Source organism: Artibeus jamaicensis, unplaced genomic scaffold (assembly GCF_021234435.1).
Source record: "Artibeus jamaicensis isolate MK-2021 breed Jamaican fruit bat unplaced genomic scaffold, CSHL_Jam_final contig_536, whole genome shotgun sequence".
Classification (NCBI taxonomy): Eukaryota; Metazoa; Chordata; class Mammalia; order Chiroptera; family Phyllostomidae; genus Artibeus; species Artibeus jamaicensis.
This window is the reverse complement of record NW_026521878.1, coordinates 2,561,084-2,580,763: the sequence shown is the minus strand read 5'-3', so window position 1 is coordinate 2,580,763 and position 19,680 is coordinate 2,561,084. Positions and strand designations below refer to the sequence as shown.

Below are 19,680 nucleotides of genomic sequence, written 5' to 3'. Positions count from 1 at the left end.
TCTAGTCTCCGAGGCTTTTCAAGCTTTGTGGTGGTGGGGGGCGGGGAGAGTGGAGAGTTAAAGGGTCTGCGGTAGCCGAAGGAGGGATCCTGCAAAGGGGAGCCTGCCTGGTGCAGCTCGTCTTCTCCTCCCTAGCTCCCCTCCCCCCACCCCGTCGCTGCCTCTTTCCCTTCTGCCAATTCGGAGAGCTTCGGGCGCCTGTGAAATGCGATCGCTGCCAAGTGACAGTCCCCGAGTCTGAAGTGCCCGCGAGGAAGTGAGCGCCAACGCGGGCCGCCGGCGATGACAGCCATGAAGCAAGAGCAGCAGCCCACTACTGGGGCCAGGGCGAGCCAGGCGCAGCCGGCGGACCAGGTGAGTTGGCAGCTGCGGCCAGGCCCTCTAGGGAAGAGAGGCTCGGGTCTGAGCTCCTCCGGCCCCTCCTCCCCTGCTGGGCTCCCACGCCTCCCTCTCCCCACCCTCCCCGGCGGCCCCAGTTCCAAGCTCCCCTTCGCTGTTCACGGACTCTGTAGGAAGTTAGAGCTTCCGAGTGCGCTCTGGGGCCGGGCGAGAGGATGCGCAAGGTGGAGAGCCTTGGGGAAGGGGGCAGAGAGGTAAAGGCTGGAGATGGCCCGAGAACCCCTGGCGAGCAAACCACCGAGGGCGTGAGAGATAGCCGGGGCCAAAGAAAGGGGGTCTCTTGGCTTCTAGTAACGCACACCGGAGGCATTGGTGCGCTCCTGGGGGTGCTCACTTGCAGGGTTCCAGCGCTGGCCGAAGCTACCCAAGGAGGCAAATGACCTTTAGGCCCGTAGAGTTTTTCCTTTCATCTCCTTTTTTTTTTTTTTTTTTTTTTTTTTTTTTGAGGAGGTAGGGACAGGAGGCTAAAGGGGGGAGAGGATATATCAGGTCATCTGTAGTCTGCCGAGTGGAGCGGAGATTAGTAGCAAAAAGACAATCATTTTGGGGAGCTGGGAAGACACTGGCTTTGGTGATTTGTTGGGTCCAGATGTACCGTGTTTACAGAGATGAGGTGTCCTGTGCTTAGCTGAGGATCTTTTCTGGCCCCTCGACATCTTTCTGCGCTGGCCACCCCCTTTTTTGGGTTTCAGTCTTTATGGATCTGTAGCATAACCATATGGCGGATCTCCATCGCGTCTCTGGCCCTTGGTTGGGGTGAGTGGTGAGTCCGCTGTCGCTTTTTCCCAAAGTTGTAGGGTCTGGAGCAATAAGGTGCCTTGTCTGAGAGAGGGAGGCTGTGATGCGTTGGCTCCAGGTGCTGTCACGTTAAATCAATTAGAGACTGTGAGCTGAGAAGGTTACACTTAGTTATGTCAGCGGATAACCACGAAGCTGGAGCACAGAGGTGCTGGGGTACAGAATGGGCCTTCTGTCCCCAGTGTATTGTTGAAAGCTACCCGATGTTTCTGGCAGATACACTCCCAGCTAATTGCTAGAAGTGGGATGAAGGGGTGCGAGCAGCCAAGCTTCAGTAGCGGCTCTGCCCTTTGCATATTGTCAGCACTGAGGGGCAAGTGGAGGAGAGCTGTTTAAATTGTCCGGGAGTGGCCCCGAGGCAGAGGAGGAGATACTGGGGCTGCTGTTATTCATATTCTAGTCTTGGTCATCTCTCCCGGCTTGAGATTTCTCTCTTCTCTTTCCCTCCCCTTCTCAGTTCCTTCATGTACCTTTCACACAGGTGGTACTACTCAAAGCCTTAAAGCCCACCCCCCTAGTTTTCTGGGGTGAATGTTTTAGTTTTTAGAAAGGAAGTTTTCTTAAACCATCTTCTTTGCTCCCTTTCATAAGTATGAAAGGATTAACAAGTTTATATTATATTGTATGTCTCTTCCCCTTACATCTCATTTCCCTGCTCCCTCCAACACACACTACAAGGTGGCAACTGGTGAGGAGATTATAAAAATCATTTCAGGAGAGGAGCAGGGATTTAACATCCTCTTTCAGCCCCTAAATTTCATTAACACACCACTGAGCTTCTCTATTGCTCTTGGAATGATGCTACCAATAAGAATGATTAGTCAGGTGAGAGTCCCCACATGAAATCTTTGCTCACTAACCTGTGACACCAGCTGGTTACTTGAGGGGCTGCAAACAGTTCAGTGTTGGTGGAGGTGGGGAGGAAGACGCCTAGCAGTGCAGAGGGAAGCTGAACATGTGGGTGTAAATAGTGCATAGCAAAACCTTTCGTCAGGTCTACTTTGGTACTTCAAATTCAAGCTCGAATCCATTTTTCTTGTTAGCATCCATATTCCAAATATTCAGGGAGAGTTCTACAAATGAATATTTGTTTTAATTGAGTTTTTAAAGTCCCCTTCTGAGTATTTATGTGATTTTAAAATGTCAGTGGTATGCATATTATGCTTGAATGAAAATGAAGGAGATTAATTTTGCCAGGAGAAGCAAAGTCAGATTGAAATGGACATGGCAGCGCCTCATGGGGGGGTTCCCAGCACTCCCAGAAAATACTGGTATAGTCTTTGTCTAAAGCTCGATATGTATGTCAAGTGATACCCGCAGATAATGCCGACAATTGCTGTGAACGCTTAAACTACTTGCCGTAAGATTACTAAGTTTTTATTAACAGTATTAGTCATTGTGGTCTAATTTTGCAATTGCCACACAACTCCCATGTGGTACTAGATATAACACTTCCACATAGACATGATTGATTATTCAGGCTCCTCTGATATTTCTGAAAAAAATATTCACAGATTTAAATAAAATGTAGCTTTATGAAGCCCTACTTAATGGTTAATAGGGGGTGTGTTCCAGCTAATCACTCACTGTGTATTGATTTTGAGTGATTCAAGCTCTTGAATGCTGCCAGAAAGGTTTTTCTGTTTTCTAAGGCAGAGACTTTTATGAAACCTCAAAATGCCTTGTCCTGAAGCTATTAGACACCTATTTTCACTTACAGCAGAATAGAAGGCCTTACTTAGTCTTCTGTCTGCTTGAAATGGTTAGGACCATAGATTTTAACTGGCTGTTGTTTCGGTCCTTTAGAGAGCTCAGCCTCCTTGTTCTAGCTTATCCGTTCCTGTCCCCTGGCACAGGGTGCCAAGGGAGGCACCCTTTCCTCAGGAGCAGCAGCAACATGAATAGCAGGGATCGTATACTTTTAATAATATTCTGAATCATTGGAAATATTTTTAAAGATTTTATTTATTTATTTTTAGAAAGAGGGGAAGGGAAGGAGAAAGAGAACTAGAGAGATATCAATGTGTGGTTGCCTCTCATGTGGCCCCCCCTGGGGACCTGGCCTGCAGTCTAGGCATGTGCCCTGACTGGGAATCAAACCAGCGACCCTTGGTTCGCAGCCCACACTCAATCCACTGAGCTACACCAGCCAGGGCTGGAAATATTTTTTATCATCTCAGTAGTATTTCCTTTAAAGCTTCATTGATTAAAATAAATGTTTACTCCAATTACTTTTGTGGTTTCCATGACACTTCACATTTACAAGTGTCTAAAAATAAATGCATTGGTAAGGTTAGATACAGTAATTCCTATTTAACCTGCTCAATATCCCACTTTACACTGAGGGACCCAAAATCGTGAGTTGCTAGTTTTAACTTTTATTAACGATTTTATTTTTTATTTATTTTTAGAGAGAAGGGAAGGGAGGGAGAAAGAGAGGGAGAGAATATCAGTGTGTGGTTGCCTTGTGTGCAACCCCCCACTGTTGCGTCTGGCCTGCAACCCCGATATGTGCCTTGACTGGGAATTGAACTTTGACCCTTTGGTTAGCAGGCTGGCACTCCACTGGGTCACACCAGCCAGGGCATGTAACTCATTTTTTTAACTCACATTTTAAAAATGCTTGCCATGTGCAGAGTTCTGTTGTCCCGGCTGGTAAGGTAACATTTATTGAATGCATTTTCCTGCTTGACCTTCAAAGCAACTTTTTGAAGTAGGTACTATTGTTATTCCATTTTATAAATGAGAATGCAGAGGACCAAATGAACTAAGCAATTTGATCAAGCTTGTCTTCACAGGCAGTGGCAATAAGACTTAGTCTTAGTCTCTGACATTTAAGTAAATTAAAAAATAAATGTATTTAAGTGTGAAGCCCTACTTTCTAATTTTTACAAAACCACAATTCAACACATTTCTATTAGAAGAATGCAAAACAATTGCAAATAGTGTTTGTGTGCACAGTTTTACCTTGAATATAAAATGGATGCAAAATTTGTTCGAAAGCTTTAACAAATAATAATAGCTCTCAGAATTTTAAAGGTAACATTTTTTCCTTTGATAGCATAATAATAAAGAACCACACAGACCTTGATGAGTGCATAGGAACTTGTTTTTTTATAAATGTGTTTATATAGTCATTTGCCTTTCATCATGATGAGACTTTTAAGGTTTGTTGAAAGAGTACAATTTCTAGTCAGATTTGGTTTAGAGTTTGCCCACATTTCCACCAGGTGGCACCCTTCTGCTGAATCCAGTGGGTAAAAATATTTCCTGAAATGTTTATCCTTTCAGCCTCAAAACCCAAGCCAAACCAAAAAAAAAAAAAAAAAAAAAACCCAAACCAAACAAAAATAAATTAATAAACAAAATAGGAAAAACCCACCCTACTTTCTAAAATATAACTGAAAAAGCACATTTTATAAGCAACTATTTATGTTGCAAGAATAGTGTTAGTTATGCATTTTTCTTTAAATAATTCTGGTAGAAAGCCAATCACATTTGAACATGTAGCAACCTTTTGATCAAATAATTCATGGAAAAAATTGTGATTAAATATGTAATGTATAAAATGCCTTTTTTATCATGCTTTTTACCTTTAAGTAATATTAACCTAAAACATTTCTATAGAGAAATTAGGATTTGGTAATTTTACTTCAACTTTGGTCTAGCAAATCTGATTTAAATGTCAAATATATACTTAATAAAACTCACCAAAAAGTTATTCTTTCATGTTTCCCTGATAATATATAAACATGCCATCATTTAGTCTATAAACTGTTGCTTTCATCACAGAACTTCAAAAATAACTTTTAGAAATCATGTTGAAGATCTTTATTTAATAGATTCATTACTTTCCTTCTAAGTATTCAACATAAAATATATGGTATCTATTTACTGGGAGAGTTCTACCTGATATGATTATAAAAGATAATTTAGATTGGCTGGAGGCATCATGCAGAAGTAACTTGTGACTTAGGAGATATTATGATTTAGAAGATATCATGAATTCTCTACTAACCCTTTATATATATACACTATATCTTCATATATTTGGCATTTAATATACTGAGTTTAGAACATACCATGGAACATCCCTTGTTTATATGCTTCTAATCTCTATATGTTTATTTCATAGACTGAGCAAATCACACATTTAAGAAAGATTAAATTATATAAAAACAAGTTAAAGAAAATTGTATCATTAAATATTAATGCTACATTATCTTATGAAGCACATTACACTAGAAACAGAACACTGACACCAAATTTCTCTCCGTCTGAGTAAAAATAAACTTTTAAAAAATTTCGGGGTTTTTAAAAATCATTTATGATTACATAATATTATAAGCCTTAGTGTTTATAGGTATACTGTTAATTTATTTGAAGCATACCTTGTAGCATACTCAGCAATTGAATGTTGCAACTAGGATGTGAACTTTTGTGCTATCAACCACAATTTATTGTTTACTACTGTCTTTGGGTTATGCACTGGAAACCACAGATTCAAGTTCATATCCCAGATCTACCTGTCATCACTGTGTTTTCTTGGACAGGATAACTTGTTTTCTATATTTCATCTGTAAATGGGGGTGATTGTAGATCTTTTACATGTGGTATGGAGTAAATGAAATACTCTGGAAATTGTTTTGAATAATGCATGTCTCATACCAAGTACACTCTTAAATGCATAGTGTAGGAATAGTAGCCTAGAGAGAGAGGAAAAATAAAAAGCTTAGAGGATCATTGAGACACCTACAGGTGGTGTATTATTTTAACATTTTACAGAACATTGCATTGTACAGTATACATATTTGTGTTTTTGCATATAAAATATATTAATGATATAATATGTATCATTTGGTTTAGACATTAGACCTGATTTTGCAGATGTGCAGACTTTAGAATATTTTGTTATATCTTTACTTCCATTCAGTCCAAATCCATTTCTTTTTTAAAAATATTTTATTTAGCTATTTTTAGAGAGAGGGGAAAGAATGAGAGAGAGGGAGAGAAATATGATGTGTGAGAGAAACAGAGATCAGTTGCTTCTCTCATGCCCTCAACTGGGGACCTGGCCCACAACCCAGGCATGTGCCCTGCCTGGAAATTAAACCAGCAACCTTTTGGTCTTCAGGTTGGTAAGTGCTTCAGGTTGGTAAGTAAGCAACACTAGCCAGGGCACATGTGGGCACAAACCCACTTCTTCACTGCCTTTGCTGCAAGTGGCCAGGCTGAAAGTAAACATTGGCTAATTTTCACTAATAGGTGAATTAGTTGCCAAATATGTTGCGTATTGCTTTCAGTGTAATGCACTTCATAAGTTAATTAGCTTGGAGAAGGAGAATGTTTGCAGAAGAGAGATGAAATTTATAGGATTATCTCAGGAGGTGAGATTTCAGTCAGTGTGGCAGGAGAATGTGGATACCAAAGGAGCCCTCAGGACTCCCAGGGTGATTGTGCCTGCTACCATGGGGTGGGGGGTGTGAGTGAGTGGTCCAGCTTTGGGCTCAGCAAAATTGATAACACCTTTTTTCACACAACTCTTTCCTACAGCTATTCCTATTCAATATCCAAATACGAATGTCATTTCTTGATTTTTTGACTTCATGCCAACTATATGCATACCTTTAAAATATCACGGGTTCAGTTCCAGACCACCACAATAAAGGGAATATTGCAAAGAAGCAAGTCATACAATTATTTTGGTTTCCCAGTGTACACAAAAGTTATATGTACACTCTACTGTAGTCTTTTGAGTATTATTATGTCTGAAATATGTATCTTAATTAAAAATACTTTCCTGTTAAAAATGCTAACCATAATCCAAGCCATCAGTGAGCCATAACCTTTTTGGCCATGGGTTGTCAAAATCCTCTTGCCCAGATGTTGATGGCTGCTCACTGACTCAGGTGGTGGCGGCTGGAGGTTAGGGTGGCTGTGACAATTTCTTAAAATAAGGCAACAATGAAGTTTGCAGCACACACCGATTCTTCCTTTCACAAACATTTACTCTGTGGCATGTGATGCTGTCTTTAGCATTTTATCCACAATAGAGCCTCCATATATTTTCATAGCTGCTGACTGACATTTTATGTGTTTTTATCAAATTTATATATTACCAAAATAATACAGTAGGGGCATACATACACTGAGACATATATCAGCAAAGAAAGTTTGGAAGTTTTCCTGTCTGTAGACCTGTAAAAGTTCCAAAAAGGGCAAATAAATGATGGAGGGAATGTCAGCGTCTCATAAACCCATACATAAAATTTGAAGCGTTTCTACTGTAGTGTATGCTGCTGTCTTGAAAGTTGTACATCTCAGTATTGATTATTTTCATCACATTGTTGCTTTAAAGAGTGTATTGACGTGACCCAAAAGCTTTGTGATAATAACCAGCCTGCTTACTTTTCTCAGTCTAGACAGCATCTGTTCCTTCCACCTTCCCCTCTACCTGATAGATTCCTACTTATTAAGTATTAACTTAAGGAATGCTTGTTGCTCCCTGGATGGGAGAGAAAGCTGTAAAGCAGGTTCTTAAGGACATCTTTTGTAGTCTCATTTCTGTTAAGGTGTCCTCAGCCTCAGGATTTGAGACACACCCACACGTTAATGGTAAATATACACCAGGCTAAACAGAGAAACCTTGCTTTTCCAAAATTGATAAAGTAAATATCTTATTTTGAACTTTTCTGTTTGGTAATTGATGTTAATAGTATTCTTAGTAATGTCTTCTGTGTAATAAAACATGATTGTTTATTTTCTTTTTAAGTTTGTTATGCTATAAACCATTTGAAAATTGCTAATATGGGAATAAGCTTTTCAAAGCCAACTTTTATATAATATGCCTATTCAATGAAATAGAATAGTTAGTACAATACATTTTGTAATACTTTTGGAATTACCAAAGGATTTTCAAATTTGTATTTTGGGGAGAGGCAACATGATGCATAATGAGGGCAGAGTCAGAATTCAGATCGAATCCTTCTTCCACCATCTACTGTACAATCTAGGGCAAACCATTTCCAGGGGTGCCCAACCTTTTGGCATCTCTGGACCACACTGGGAGAAAAGGAATTGTTCTGGGCCACATGTTGGGATATACATTGGGATATGTAATCACAAAAAATCTTATAATGCTTTAAGTGAATTTACGATTTGGTGTTGGACTGCATTCATAGCCGTCCTGAGCTGCAAGTGGCCCAAGGGCAACAGGTTGGACACCCCTGATCAACATCTCAAAAATCACTCCATAATCTTCAATGGAAGAGGATGGTGAGAACGCTGCAAGGGTTAGAGACAGTCTATGTGAATGTGTTTGCATAACATCTAGCCCATGAAAAAACTTAGTACTTTTATTCTTATTGTTACTATGCTTCTAAATCATTTGATATTATTTTATTCTTTTGGGAAGGTAATTTGACATTTGCATTTATTAAAATGCTGTATATATGGGTGTGTATGTATATACATATATATATATACTATATGTAGGCCTATATATAGGTATACTATATGTATCTATAGTACATACAGTCTCTCTCTATATGTACATACTCATATATACCTATATACTATATATATGCTATATATATAGATATACATATATAGGAGGTCTGTCCAGAAGGTATCCAGCCATATAATATGAAGAATAAAGACATTTATTGAAGAACATACAAGACACAAGAAACATTGTACATAGGACAGTGATGTCTCAGTACCCTTCAAAGTAGGGACCTTGGGACCTTACAGTTCTCCCAATTGCTGTCAGCTGCCCTGTTGTCTTTTTCTGAATTCATCAGTGGTCTGAAATCTTGTCTTTTTCTAAAGTGATTTTAGATTTGGGAAGAGCCAGAAGGGTGCCAAATCTAGGCTACGGAGGGGCTGAGTCACCTGGGTGATTTGATGTTTTGCCAAAAAACTCTGCAGGAGATGGGATGCATGAGTGGGTGCATTGTCCTGATAAAGCTACCAATCTTCAGCTGCCCGTAGCTGTGGCCTTCTCAATCATCTGAATAGTTTTAGTAGAAGAATGTTCAAGCTCGATGCAAAATTTGATGCAGATTTGTTGCTCTACTTGCTCAGTCATTTTGAATACATGGCCACACAGTACACATGCTCAGTCAATAGTGCCTACAGCTCCCACTGACTAGTACAGTGAAGTCGTCATTGTTCACACATGTGCATTCAAGCCCACTCTCCTTGGCTGCCAGGTTGCATCAGTGTCTCACAAACAGTTCTTGTTATATTAACAATGGATGGGTTTTTTTCAGACAGACCTCATGTATACATATATGCATATACATACATAGATATACACATACATACATATATTTGTATTTCAAACTGTGGGGAAAATACCTGTCAACACCACCAGTGTTTTATAAACTCTAAGCAGTAGGTGTAAAGGGCATGTAAATTATGTACATTTTATTGTTTGAGGAGGTCATATCTAGGATTATGGGAATTAAGTGTGCATTTGGAAAAATCTTAATAGAATACACAGAATGGAAGAACCGGAATGAAGAGGGCATGCTTATACTATGCCAAAGTGTACTTCAGGCTTAAAATATCTCCATCTATCTCTTGGCATGTATGAGACAAGGAAAGAGAGTGAGAAAAATGAAAGAGCATGAACACAGAGCAGTTAGTCTACTCATTAGCAAAAATAAAGTCAAATTTTTGCTTTCTGAGATATAACATGTAGCAAGAAGTAAACAGTGAAGTCAAGATATAATCAATAATGAATAGCACTAAAATAGTGGTAAAGTCTTCTACATATGTAATAGTGCTAACATAACAGATACTTGATATACTAGATTTAAAATATCTATGTAAGACTATAAAAAAATCTATAAACATAAAATGGTGGTAACTATCCATGGTCAATGTTCTCATTGGTTTATAATTCATTTAGTTGTCCTACAAATACAACCCAAATGTACATGTACCAGATGTGACCCAAACATAATGAGTATTTCACAATTGGATTATGATAGGGCATCAGGTATACACAAATTTATAACAACCTGACTGATTTTTAAAATTTTAGATACCTGTTTTTCCAAAGAGTTAAGATCTTTTTTGAAGTGTTCATGGTTTAACATTCTCTTTCTAGAAGTTTGGTGTCCATAAATGATTGACTTAGAAATTACTTGCATATTGGAGCTTATGATATGTTGAGTTGAATTTTAAGAGAAGTTAGTTAAATGTAAAATAAAAAATTATTTATGTGTGAGAGAGCAGAGCCAAGCCAAGCTGTATATTAACTGACTTTAACATTATTGTAACATCATACTTACTGATTTTCTCAGGTCAATCAATACAAAACCTCATGTATCAGGTTACAAGGTAGAAAATGAAGAAATGTGAGAAAAAAGCCATTTGTATTATCTTTATCCCCACCCCCTTTTTGCAATCTGAATAAAGATTCAATTTCTTATTCCATCTAGAAGTCTGTGTTTGGAAAACATAAATATGACAAATCTGAATTATATAATTGAGCATTTGAATGGCAGGCCCTCTTGTGATTTATTTTCAAATGATGGACCAGAGATACTACTTAAAGTTGCATTAATAATCCTTGTACAGGGTAGAAGTAGATCTTTCCTCTTATTGGTACTTGGGTTTACTTTTGGCAAAAGGAATGGAATAAGTGAAACTCAGATACTGACACTTCCATTAATCACATCTCACCCCTATGAAACGTTTTAATGAGTAAATGAATGTAAGACATGACCATATTTTTTTCTGTTCACATGTTTTGAAACAAGTACTAGAAAATTTTCTTAATGAAGCAACTTTTAAACCAATGTTTTACAAACTTGCATAACAATTCTTCTCCCTTAGACATAAAATCAGAGGTTAGAAATCAAGATATCTTTTGAGTAGAGGTCAAAAACACCTTTTCAAGAGGAAAAGTCTGAAATTGATTAAGAATTTCTCAAATATAGAAGTATATAATTTGTTTGGCTAGGTTAATATATAATTTACATTTCTTAGAATCCTAATTTGTGAGTAGATTTTCTGTCTATTTTATCAACTTTTAGGGATTTTAAGGGAAAGACTCTACATTTTCACTACTTTTGGTCTTTTTTAGATTTTCAGTTTACATTCAATATTATTTTGTTAGTTTCAGGTTTACAGCATAGTGGATAGAAGATCATATACTTTACAAAGTGGTGCCCTGATATTTCATGTACCCGTCTGACACCATGCATAGTTATTATGATAGTATTGATCATCTCCTCTGGGCTGTACTTTACATCCCTGTGACTGTTTTGTTACTACCAATTTGTACTTCTTAATCTCTTCACCTCTTTCCCAATCCTCTTCTCCTCTGGCAACCATCAACCCATTCTCTGTATATATGTGTCTACTTTTGTTTTGTGTATTTATTTTGTTCTTTAGATTCCATAAATAAGTGAAATCATATGTTTTTTTCTTTTCAGACTACTATAAAACATAAGTGTTCCAAGAAACACATATTTTGAAGCTATATCCAATATCTCCTTTCTTCAGAGCTATTCCTTTCCTCTAATAGTAGGAAGTATGTGTATTCCATTTCTTGACAATCATATCACACAGTGATAGTTGGCTGTGAACCAAACTTAGAGTTGCAATGGGAGAGACCCACCATCATTGGCATTGATGGAGGTTGCTAACAGTTACTCTAGAATGAGATTTGCCGACCTTAGTGCCACAGTGGTTGGCACTAAGAGGCCAACCACTGTACCTGCCTCTTCTTGAAATGTCTGTTTTCTCACAGATTCAGCACCTCTGTGTTACAGGATAGTTCTTCTGGTTCCTTGGTCTCCCTTGCCTCTGTTTTTCCTTCAAATCCAAATCTAGTTCCTTTTACCTCTTTATATTTCTGAAGTCTGGTCTCTGTCCAAGATTGAGCCCCTGACATTTAGACTTTTGTGATGTTCACAGTGACCTTGTCTTTCAAATTGCTTCCTTCAGCTATAGATGATGGTAACATATTTTAGAAATTGTTCTAATCGTTAAATCTAATGCATATGTCTCTTCACTTATGGCCATTTCCTGTGTGTCTTGCTGCCAGATTCAGCTGCTGATATGGAGCTTTTGTTAGTGTCTTGGTGGCTCATCTGCCTTCCTTAACACTTGACATTAGAGTAACTTTTAAAAGCATTTATATTCTCAAAAGAGCTTCGAATCTGCAGGCAAAACTCACTCGACATTTCTTGGTTTCTTCTTCATGATGTATTGGTTTTAGGCCCATGGTCCTTAGATTTTTGGTACCTTTGGCCACAAGACTTTATTGAACCACCTGTGCTTTCTCTCCAACTTGCCATGGCAAGATGCCAACCCAGAGCCATAAAGCCATTCTGAAAGTAAACCTGGAGTCCACTGTTCCAAGGAAGTGATAGCACATCCCACCATCTGTGCAGACACTGGCATTCTTAAGCCCCCTGCCTTCCTTTCAGCAGGAATGAGCACCCATTGACCTCTACATCATTTGAAATCATTGTTCAGTAATCCATGGGCAGGTGGATGGAACTCTTCTTAAGAAAGATGCACTTGGGGACTTTGGAAACCAGAAACATAAATGTTAGAGCTTCCTTGGACAGTTGAGAGAAACAACAGGCTTTTTTTTTTTTTTTTGATTCACTGACTTTCTTAGAAAGTAAGACCCTTTCTAGATGCTGTGATGATTTTGTTAGAGTACCAAGATCCGGGATCAGATATGTGAAACTTTTACATGCTAAATAGGTCAAGAAGAAAAAAATTGAGTCATACAATATTCTTTCTAGTGGATAGAATTAAGGCTTTCTATTTAGTTAACCTCAGTCTGAGTAAGTTTTTCAATGTCTGAATCTAATACTCTATCTGGAAATGGGATGGTACTTACCTTGAAGAATTGTGAGCATTAGTAATGAGATAGGTTTGTTATCCATGGGCTGCTGAAATTGGTGATGCTTGTTTTCTTTCTTCCTCTCTCCCTTCCTTCCTTCTTTTCTTTCTCTTCCTCCCTCCCTCTCTCTCTCTTTCTGTTATTAATATGAATTGGGTGAAGTGATGGGAAAACAAACTATGCTGGATGTAGAGGTTCCCATATTTTAGAAATACCAGCTTTAAAGCTCCTTTCTCTGTTACTTTGAAAAACAATTTAAGAGGACCTTAATACTGAACTTTATTTTTGTTGATACAGAGATTATATGACAACATCCTGGCTCCAGAAAAAAATATGGATTAGGGGTTAGTCAAGAAAATATATAGCATCTGATTTTATATTTCCTATAAATTCAGGAAATCAACAGTTTATATTTTGAAGGTGGAGCACTCAATATATATTTGCTTTTTCTGAATTTGTTATTTTTCCTTCCCCATCCCATAGTTAAATTCCATCTCATGAATGTAATACATTCTACATTTGGAGTGCTGCTTCATTTCTACTCAGAGCTAGAGTCCTTGAGCTGGAACAATGAATCCAAAAAATATATAATATAGAATCACAGATGGTGCAAATATTTGAAAATAAGTAAATACAGTCTAGGATTAGCTGCCTGGGCTCTGAAATGTCAGCTTTGCATTGCTTATTGGTCACACCAGGCAATTTTAGTTAAGGGAAAACCCAGAACAAAAGCATCATCGTATAAAATTGCTGCTTTGGAGTTTGCGACATAAGCCTATAATTGTTACATAAACTCCAAAGTGAGTCACTCTATAACAAGGTAAAGGTGCTTCAGAGAGGTCACAAAGTACCAAGAGGTTATATAGGGAATAAAAATTAAATAGTTATCATAACATGGAACTGTTGTATAGTACCATCTGCTGACTTCCATTTAAAATTTTAAGGATAAAATGTCCATTCTTAAGGATGTGCTGCAGGTAGGCACATATTAAATGACTTGAGCATCAGAAATAATGGTCAAATTGCTAGCATAAAATCCGTAGACGGTGATTATTAGTAATGTGCACTGTTTCCCTTTTTCCGACTGGGAGATTTAATAACAATAGAATCTAATCTTCTTTCAGTTTTGCCCTTTAAAAGATGCAATTCTTTTCAGGCTGACAGCTGTTGGGGTGGATTTAGAGGGTGGAGTGATCCAGCAAAAAAGAAAACAAACCCATGGGCAGAGACAATAGTGTGGTGATTGCTAGGGGGTGGTAGAGGGGTGTGGGTGGAGGTGGAAGAGGTTTTAGGGATAAATTCTAATGGAAGAAATAAAACAAAAAACGAACTATTAAAAAACTTATAAAAAAAGGATCTTAGAAATAATCGTGGGGGATCAAGTCAACTGCTTTACTGATAAGACATCTGAGAATGATAAATGCTGACTTACTCCAGGTTATAAAGCTAATGAATTTGGTAAGTTGGAAACCAGAGCTCTTTGTCCCTAGGATGGGGTTGCTGGAAGGAGCCTCACTCAGTGGACTCACAGAAACCCATTTTTTTGTTGTTGTCCTCGGTATTGATGTTACAAAAAGGAAAAGTGCTTGAGTGTTACAATGGGAAGGTTCTAGCTGGTTTAAAAGATGTTTTTGTTATTTTTAGGTTTACTTTTTAAATTTTTTTGTAGGCAGTAAGTTTAATAGGGTTAGAACTATTATGTAGATCCTGCCTGGAATCATCAAGGAGCAAGTTTTCCCATATGTAATAGTTGGGGTGAAACCTAAATTTCCTGAAGTTTTTTATTTGTCTAAGGAAGTGGCAGAGAATAGGAAGACCTGCTGCAAATCATAGATGAAGTTCTGCAAGACCTCAGCTGATGACTATCAAACCATGTGTTTATAAATAAAAAATCCTGGCTCTCACATGGATATATAGTAAACATATGTCAAGGACTTACCTTATTAGCCAGGTTACAATCATCAAGATGGTAGAATCTGTTCTGAAGAGCACTTGAGGGAGACAGATTTTTTGTAATCAGGATGGAAACAGCATACGATGTTTTCAAAATTGGGTATAACCTGCAAATATCCAACATTCAACCTTCAAGGTTATTTCTTATAGCAAATAGAAAATTGTTGTAATATATCTATATTATACAGTTCACATCTAACTTTACAGACTGTGGGCCTATGTTAATTGCAAATGGTAAATCCAAGAAAGGTACAATCTCCAAGGAGAATCTGATGCTTGTATGAGCTGATTAGACAAGCCCCTCAGTCTGACACTGAAAAAGATGGATAGGTGGTCATAATTAAGTTTTATTTCCAAGTTCTTAAAAACCTTCTTAAACTTCCCAACTTCTCAAAAATGGTACAGTCTAGGCCTACCTTTGATGTCACAACCATCTTCTTAAGCGATTTTATCAAAGCGTTCTGTGGAGCTCCCAGTGTCAGGTCTGTTTCCCAGCAGTGAGATTCTGGAATGCAGCCAGTCAGTCAACTCTGCCTGTCAGGCTCCTTTCCACAAATTGGTCCAGGTGTTTTTGAATGACAGAAGAGAACAACTTGGTAATTTCAGATGGCTCTTTGTGGAGAAGATGAAATGGACTAATTGCACAGAAGGAGGAGAAAAGCTGTTCCCCAGGACCTAGCAAAATGAGGTTTCAGATCCAGTTTCATGGTAGCTGTCCCTGGAGTTGGTGCTGTCACAGCTGCCTACAGAAGGGAGGTGGTGCAGCCTCCCACACAGTCTCATCTGAGACAGGCCATAGGTTTTCCTTTGGCTGTTACTCAGTTTTTTGACTGCCACTCAAGAAACAGCTCATTGCATCCACCATGGAGTATATATCTGCATATATCTGGAACTGCACCACTGTTTGACTTGGGATACTAAGAGAAGAATGGGGACACAGGCTGGGGGGGGTACCTTAATAGAAATCAAGTACAGTTTTTAGTTTCTTTTACTTGATGTCTTCAAATGACCTAGACAGAAAAGATGTATGAAGTGACACCTGAAGAATTCCTGATTTTATATTATAAATACTGAATGACTATGACTTAAAGTGAGTTTTAACTTTATACTTACATATTCACCCATAAAGGCGCTATTTGATTTTATGAGGGGAAATCAGCCCTCCTGTGTATTCTTTTTTTTAAAAGATTTTATTTATTTATCTTTAGAAGGGAAGGAGAGAGGGAGAGAAACATCAGTGTATGGTTGCCTCTCGTGGGTCCCCTGCTGGGAACTGGCCTGCAGGGAACTGGCCTGCAACCCAGTCATGTGCCCTGACTGGGAATCAAACCGCGATACTCTGGTTCGCAGGCCTACACTCAATCCACTGAGCTACAGCAGCCAGGCCTCTTGTGTATTCTAATCCAGTGTCTTTTTGGTTAGAGCTATTGCTTTCCCAAATTAACATGGAAATCTCAGGTCAGATAATACAGTGATTGTGAGACAGAGCACTTGATCAGGAAGTCAGGATTCCCCTGGCCCCTGGAATGCTCCTGTGTGCTGTAGCACTGCAGACTTTTGTTTCCCCAGTGCTATTTGAGTCTCATGACAAAATGGATAAATTATAAGTTTGCCCCAGCAAAATCTGATTTTATGATCCTGTTAATAGAAATAGGTATATATATGCACGCACACACATTCAGGCTTATGCTTCGAAAATCCCTTCTAAATTCTTCCCTATCATCTTGCTATTTGCAGAGGTAAGTGTTTATGTTAGAAAGACTAAGGGTAGTTCCAGGCACTCTTTATTACAATTTTCTTCCTCCTTCCTTCCTGCCCTCCCTCCCTCCTTCCCCCACTCCTTTCCCTCCTTCCTTCACAGATTTTAACACAGATTTTGCACAAAAATACTTAAAATGAGCAGCTTGCATTGCTTTTAAGAAGCCATAAGGGGAAGTCTGGTAAATTATCATGCTAAACCTATATCTACTCAGAAAGTATCTTAGGTAGACTATTTCAACTATTACTTCATAACCCATTATTCCATAATTTGATGTCTTAAGACAACAACTGTTTTTACTTTCTCATGATTTTCTTGGCCAGAATTCAGGCAGAGCTTCACAGCAGCTCTCCTGTTCCATGTGGTACATTAATTCAGCTGCATTCAGTAGTAGCTAAGCTTGGCTGAAAGGCCAGGTCTTCCTTCATGTCGGGTTGGACATATGGCCTTTCACTCTCTCCACACTGATAGGTTGGCTTCTTCATAACATGATTCTTAGGACTTCTTATCATGAACTTGCCTTCCAAAAAAAAACATTCAAAACAGTGAGGGATAATTGCAGATCTCTTAGGAATCAACCTTAGAAGTTATAGAATATCTCTTCTGTCACATTTTATTGGCTAAAGCAAGATACAACTCAGCCTAATCACAAAAGAAGGGAAAAGGGAATCCTTGTCTGCATAAAATATGTGGCAAATAATTTTTAATCATTCAAATCTACCACAGATTAAAACGGCAGATGTATATCTGGGTATAAATATTCCCCAAAGGAGCATGTGGAGAATTCCATGTTTTTGATGATGAAAATATTGCAAGGATAAAAGTAATGCCATTGGCTATACTCCATCAATGTATACCCCTTTGGAAAGTGAAGGAAGTTATAATTGACAGATAATAGTCCTTCAAACGCAATGATGTTTAACAGACAAGAATTTTTATTTTTATTGTAAAATAGAAATAGATATCAGACAATCACTTTTTATGTAGGCATAGTAATGAGACTTAATTATTTGTGAATAAATTTAATATATTGCTTAGTTGAAAATATGTTCTAAATAAACTCTTAACTTCAGAAAATTATGACCACCTAGAGTCATGTGGTGCCATGAAAAAAGACATAGATTTAGTCTTCTGAGAAGGTATTCATTCATTATGAAGGAAGGGACAATATTGTTCTCAGAATTTGGTTATTAGGGCTATGAGGATACTTAATTCTAAGGTATAATTACTTTATGAATCCTGCCACTGTGAAATATTTTATGTGGTCATGTCTCATGCTGGAAGAAACTGCTATGCTGGGATTAGTGGAGTTCCAAAGATTTCACATAAAGTCAGCTTTTTCAGATGGGGAGAAAATTATCTCAAAAAGAGCTTTGGGTTTCTCAGGAATGTAGCATATTCTCTATGAGATATCTTTTAAAATTGATCTTGTCCCTTCTTAGACATCAAGAGTACATGGAGAGTACCCCGCTGTCACTGACACAACCTTTAAAGTGGACTGCAGTGCAAAATGTAGATGACACTGTCCATCATGCATGCCCCTATTTATGATAATTTTCTCCTTCATTTACCCTGTGGGTAAGCAGATATTTTTAACTAAGTGAGGAGTAGGGAACCATCTCAGAATGAAGACCCCTGCATAAACTGAGTGATGGGATGTCCCTTTCTGGTGCTCCCCAGTCCTCCATATTGTCTGCTCTGATTAAAATACTGCATCATACCTCAATCTTCACTCATTTTCATGGTTGATGGGTATGTAGAAACAATGATGTCCCAAGTAGTAAACTTTGCTCTACCACCTCAGAAGACTGGTGTGCCGTACACCACATGGATTATGCCACCAGCTTTTTTTGGAACATGAAAAACTTACACACAGTCACAAACACATGTGCACACATCAACTAAGGAAAAAAATAGTAATTTACTTGAAGATGTCTCTTGGTATGATAACTAAGTTCTGCAGAACTAGTTGTGACCATAGATTAATTTACTTTCCCTTACTCAAAGCACAAAAGAACACAGAGGAGAATTATTCACTGCTGTCATATGGTCTCATTGTACCCTAAAATGGCACATAAATAAGAATTGTATGTCATTTGTTAGAGATGGGTAGTTCTATTAACATTCCAAACTCTATGAAAAACAATCCCATTGTTCCAAATTGACTCTGATTTGTGATACTTGGCTATAAAGTCCTCTGTGGTATTTTAAGCATTCCGAACTTGGTGGTTTTGGCCAAGTGCCCTCCAACATAATCCTATACCAGGGCTCTTTTCTCAGCTCCATCATACCTTGTAATTGCCTGTTTTCCGTTCTCTCTTTGAATAACTGTACCTGTTCAGGGCAGCTGTATCTCAGACAGGGCTTTGTTAAATTTGAATTATCAATGAAGATACTTTAAAGAAATATTTATAAATTTGTGTTTGTAGTAGAAATAACTTAAATAAATAGGAGTCCAGCATTTTGGAGAAGGATCCATCAAAATCTTTGTTAAGTTGATTAGTATTTAGAATGGGGACTGACTGGTGTGGCTCAGTGGATTGAGTGCTCACCTGCAAACCAAAGTATTGCCAGTTCAATTCCCAGTCAAGGCACATGCCTGGGTTGCAGGCCAGGTCCCCAGTTGGGGGCATACAAGAGGCAAACACACATTGATGTTGCTCTCCCTCTCTTTCTCCTTCCCTTTCCTTACTCTCTAAAAATAAATAAATAAAATATTTTTAAAAATATAAAATAAATTGGCTCTCGGTCTATGGATTAGTTTATGGGTACTAGGCAAGCTGAGCTGATAAAGCCTGGGTGAAATAATTTTTACAGGCAGAATGAATATTTAGCCTTTTGGCATATAACCTTACAGAAAAAATAATCTAGAATGAGTTGATGTACAGCGTAA

The 19,680-nt window shown here is 38.2% G+C and overlaps 1 protein-coding gene across 1 annotated transcript in view; it reads left to right on the top strand.

Annotated features, from left to right (window-relative positions):
* The first annotated feature begins 218 nt into the window (after window positions 1-218).
* Window positions 219-19,680, top strand: part of DPP10 (dipeptidyl peptidase like 10) — a 713,494-nt gene continuing 694,032 nt past the window's right edge. Inside the window, exon 1 of the mRNA XM_053669952.1 lies at window positions 219-354. Coding sequence (XP_053525927.1) covers window positions 283-354 — 72 coding nt within the window. The 5' untranslated portion in view covers window positions 219-282. The remainder of the gene's footprint in view (window positions 355-19,680) is intronic.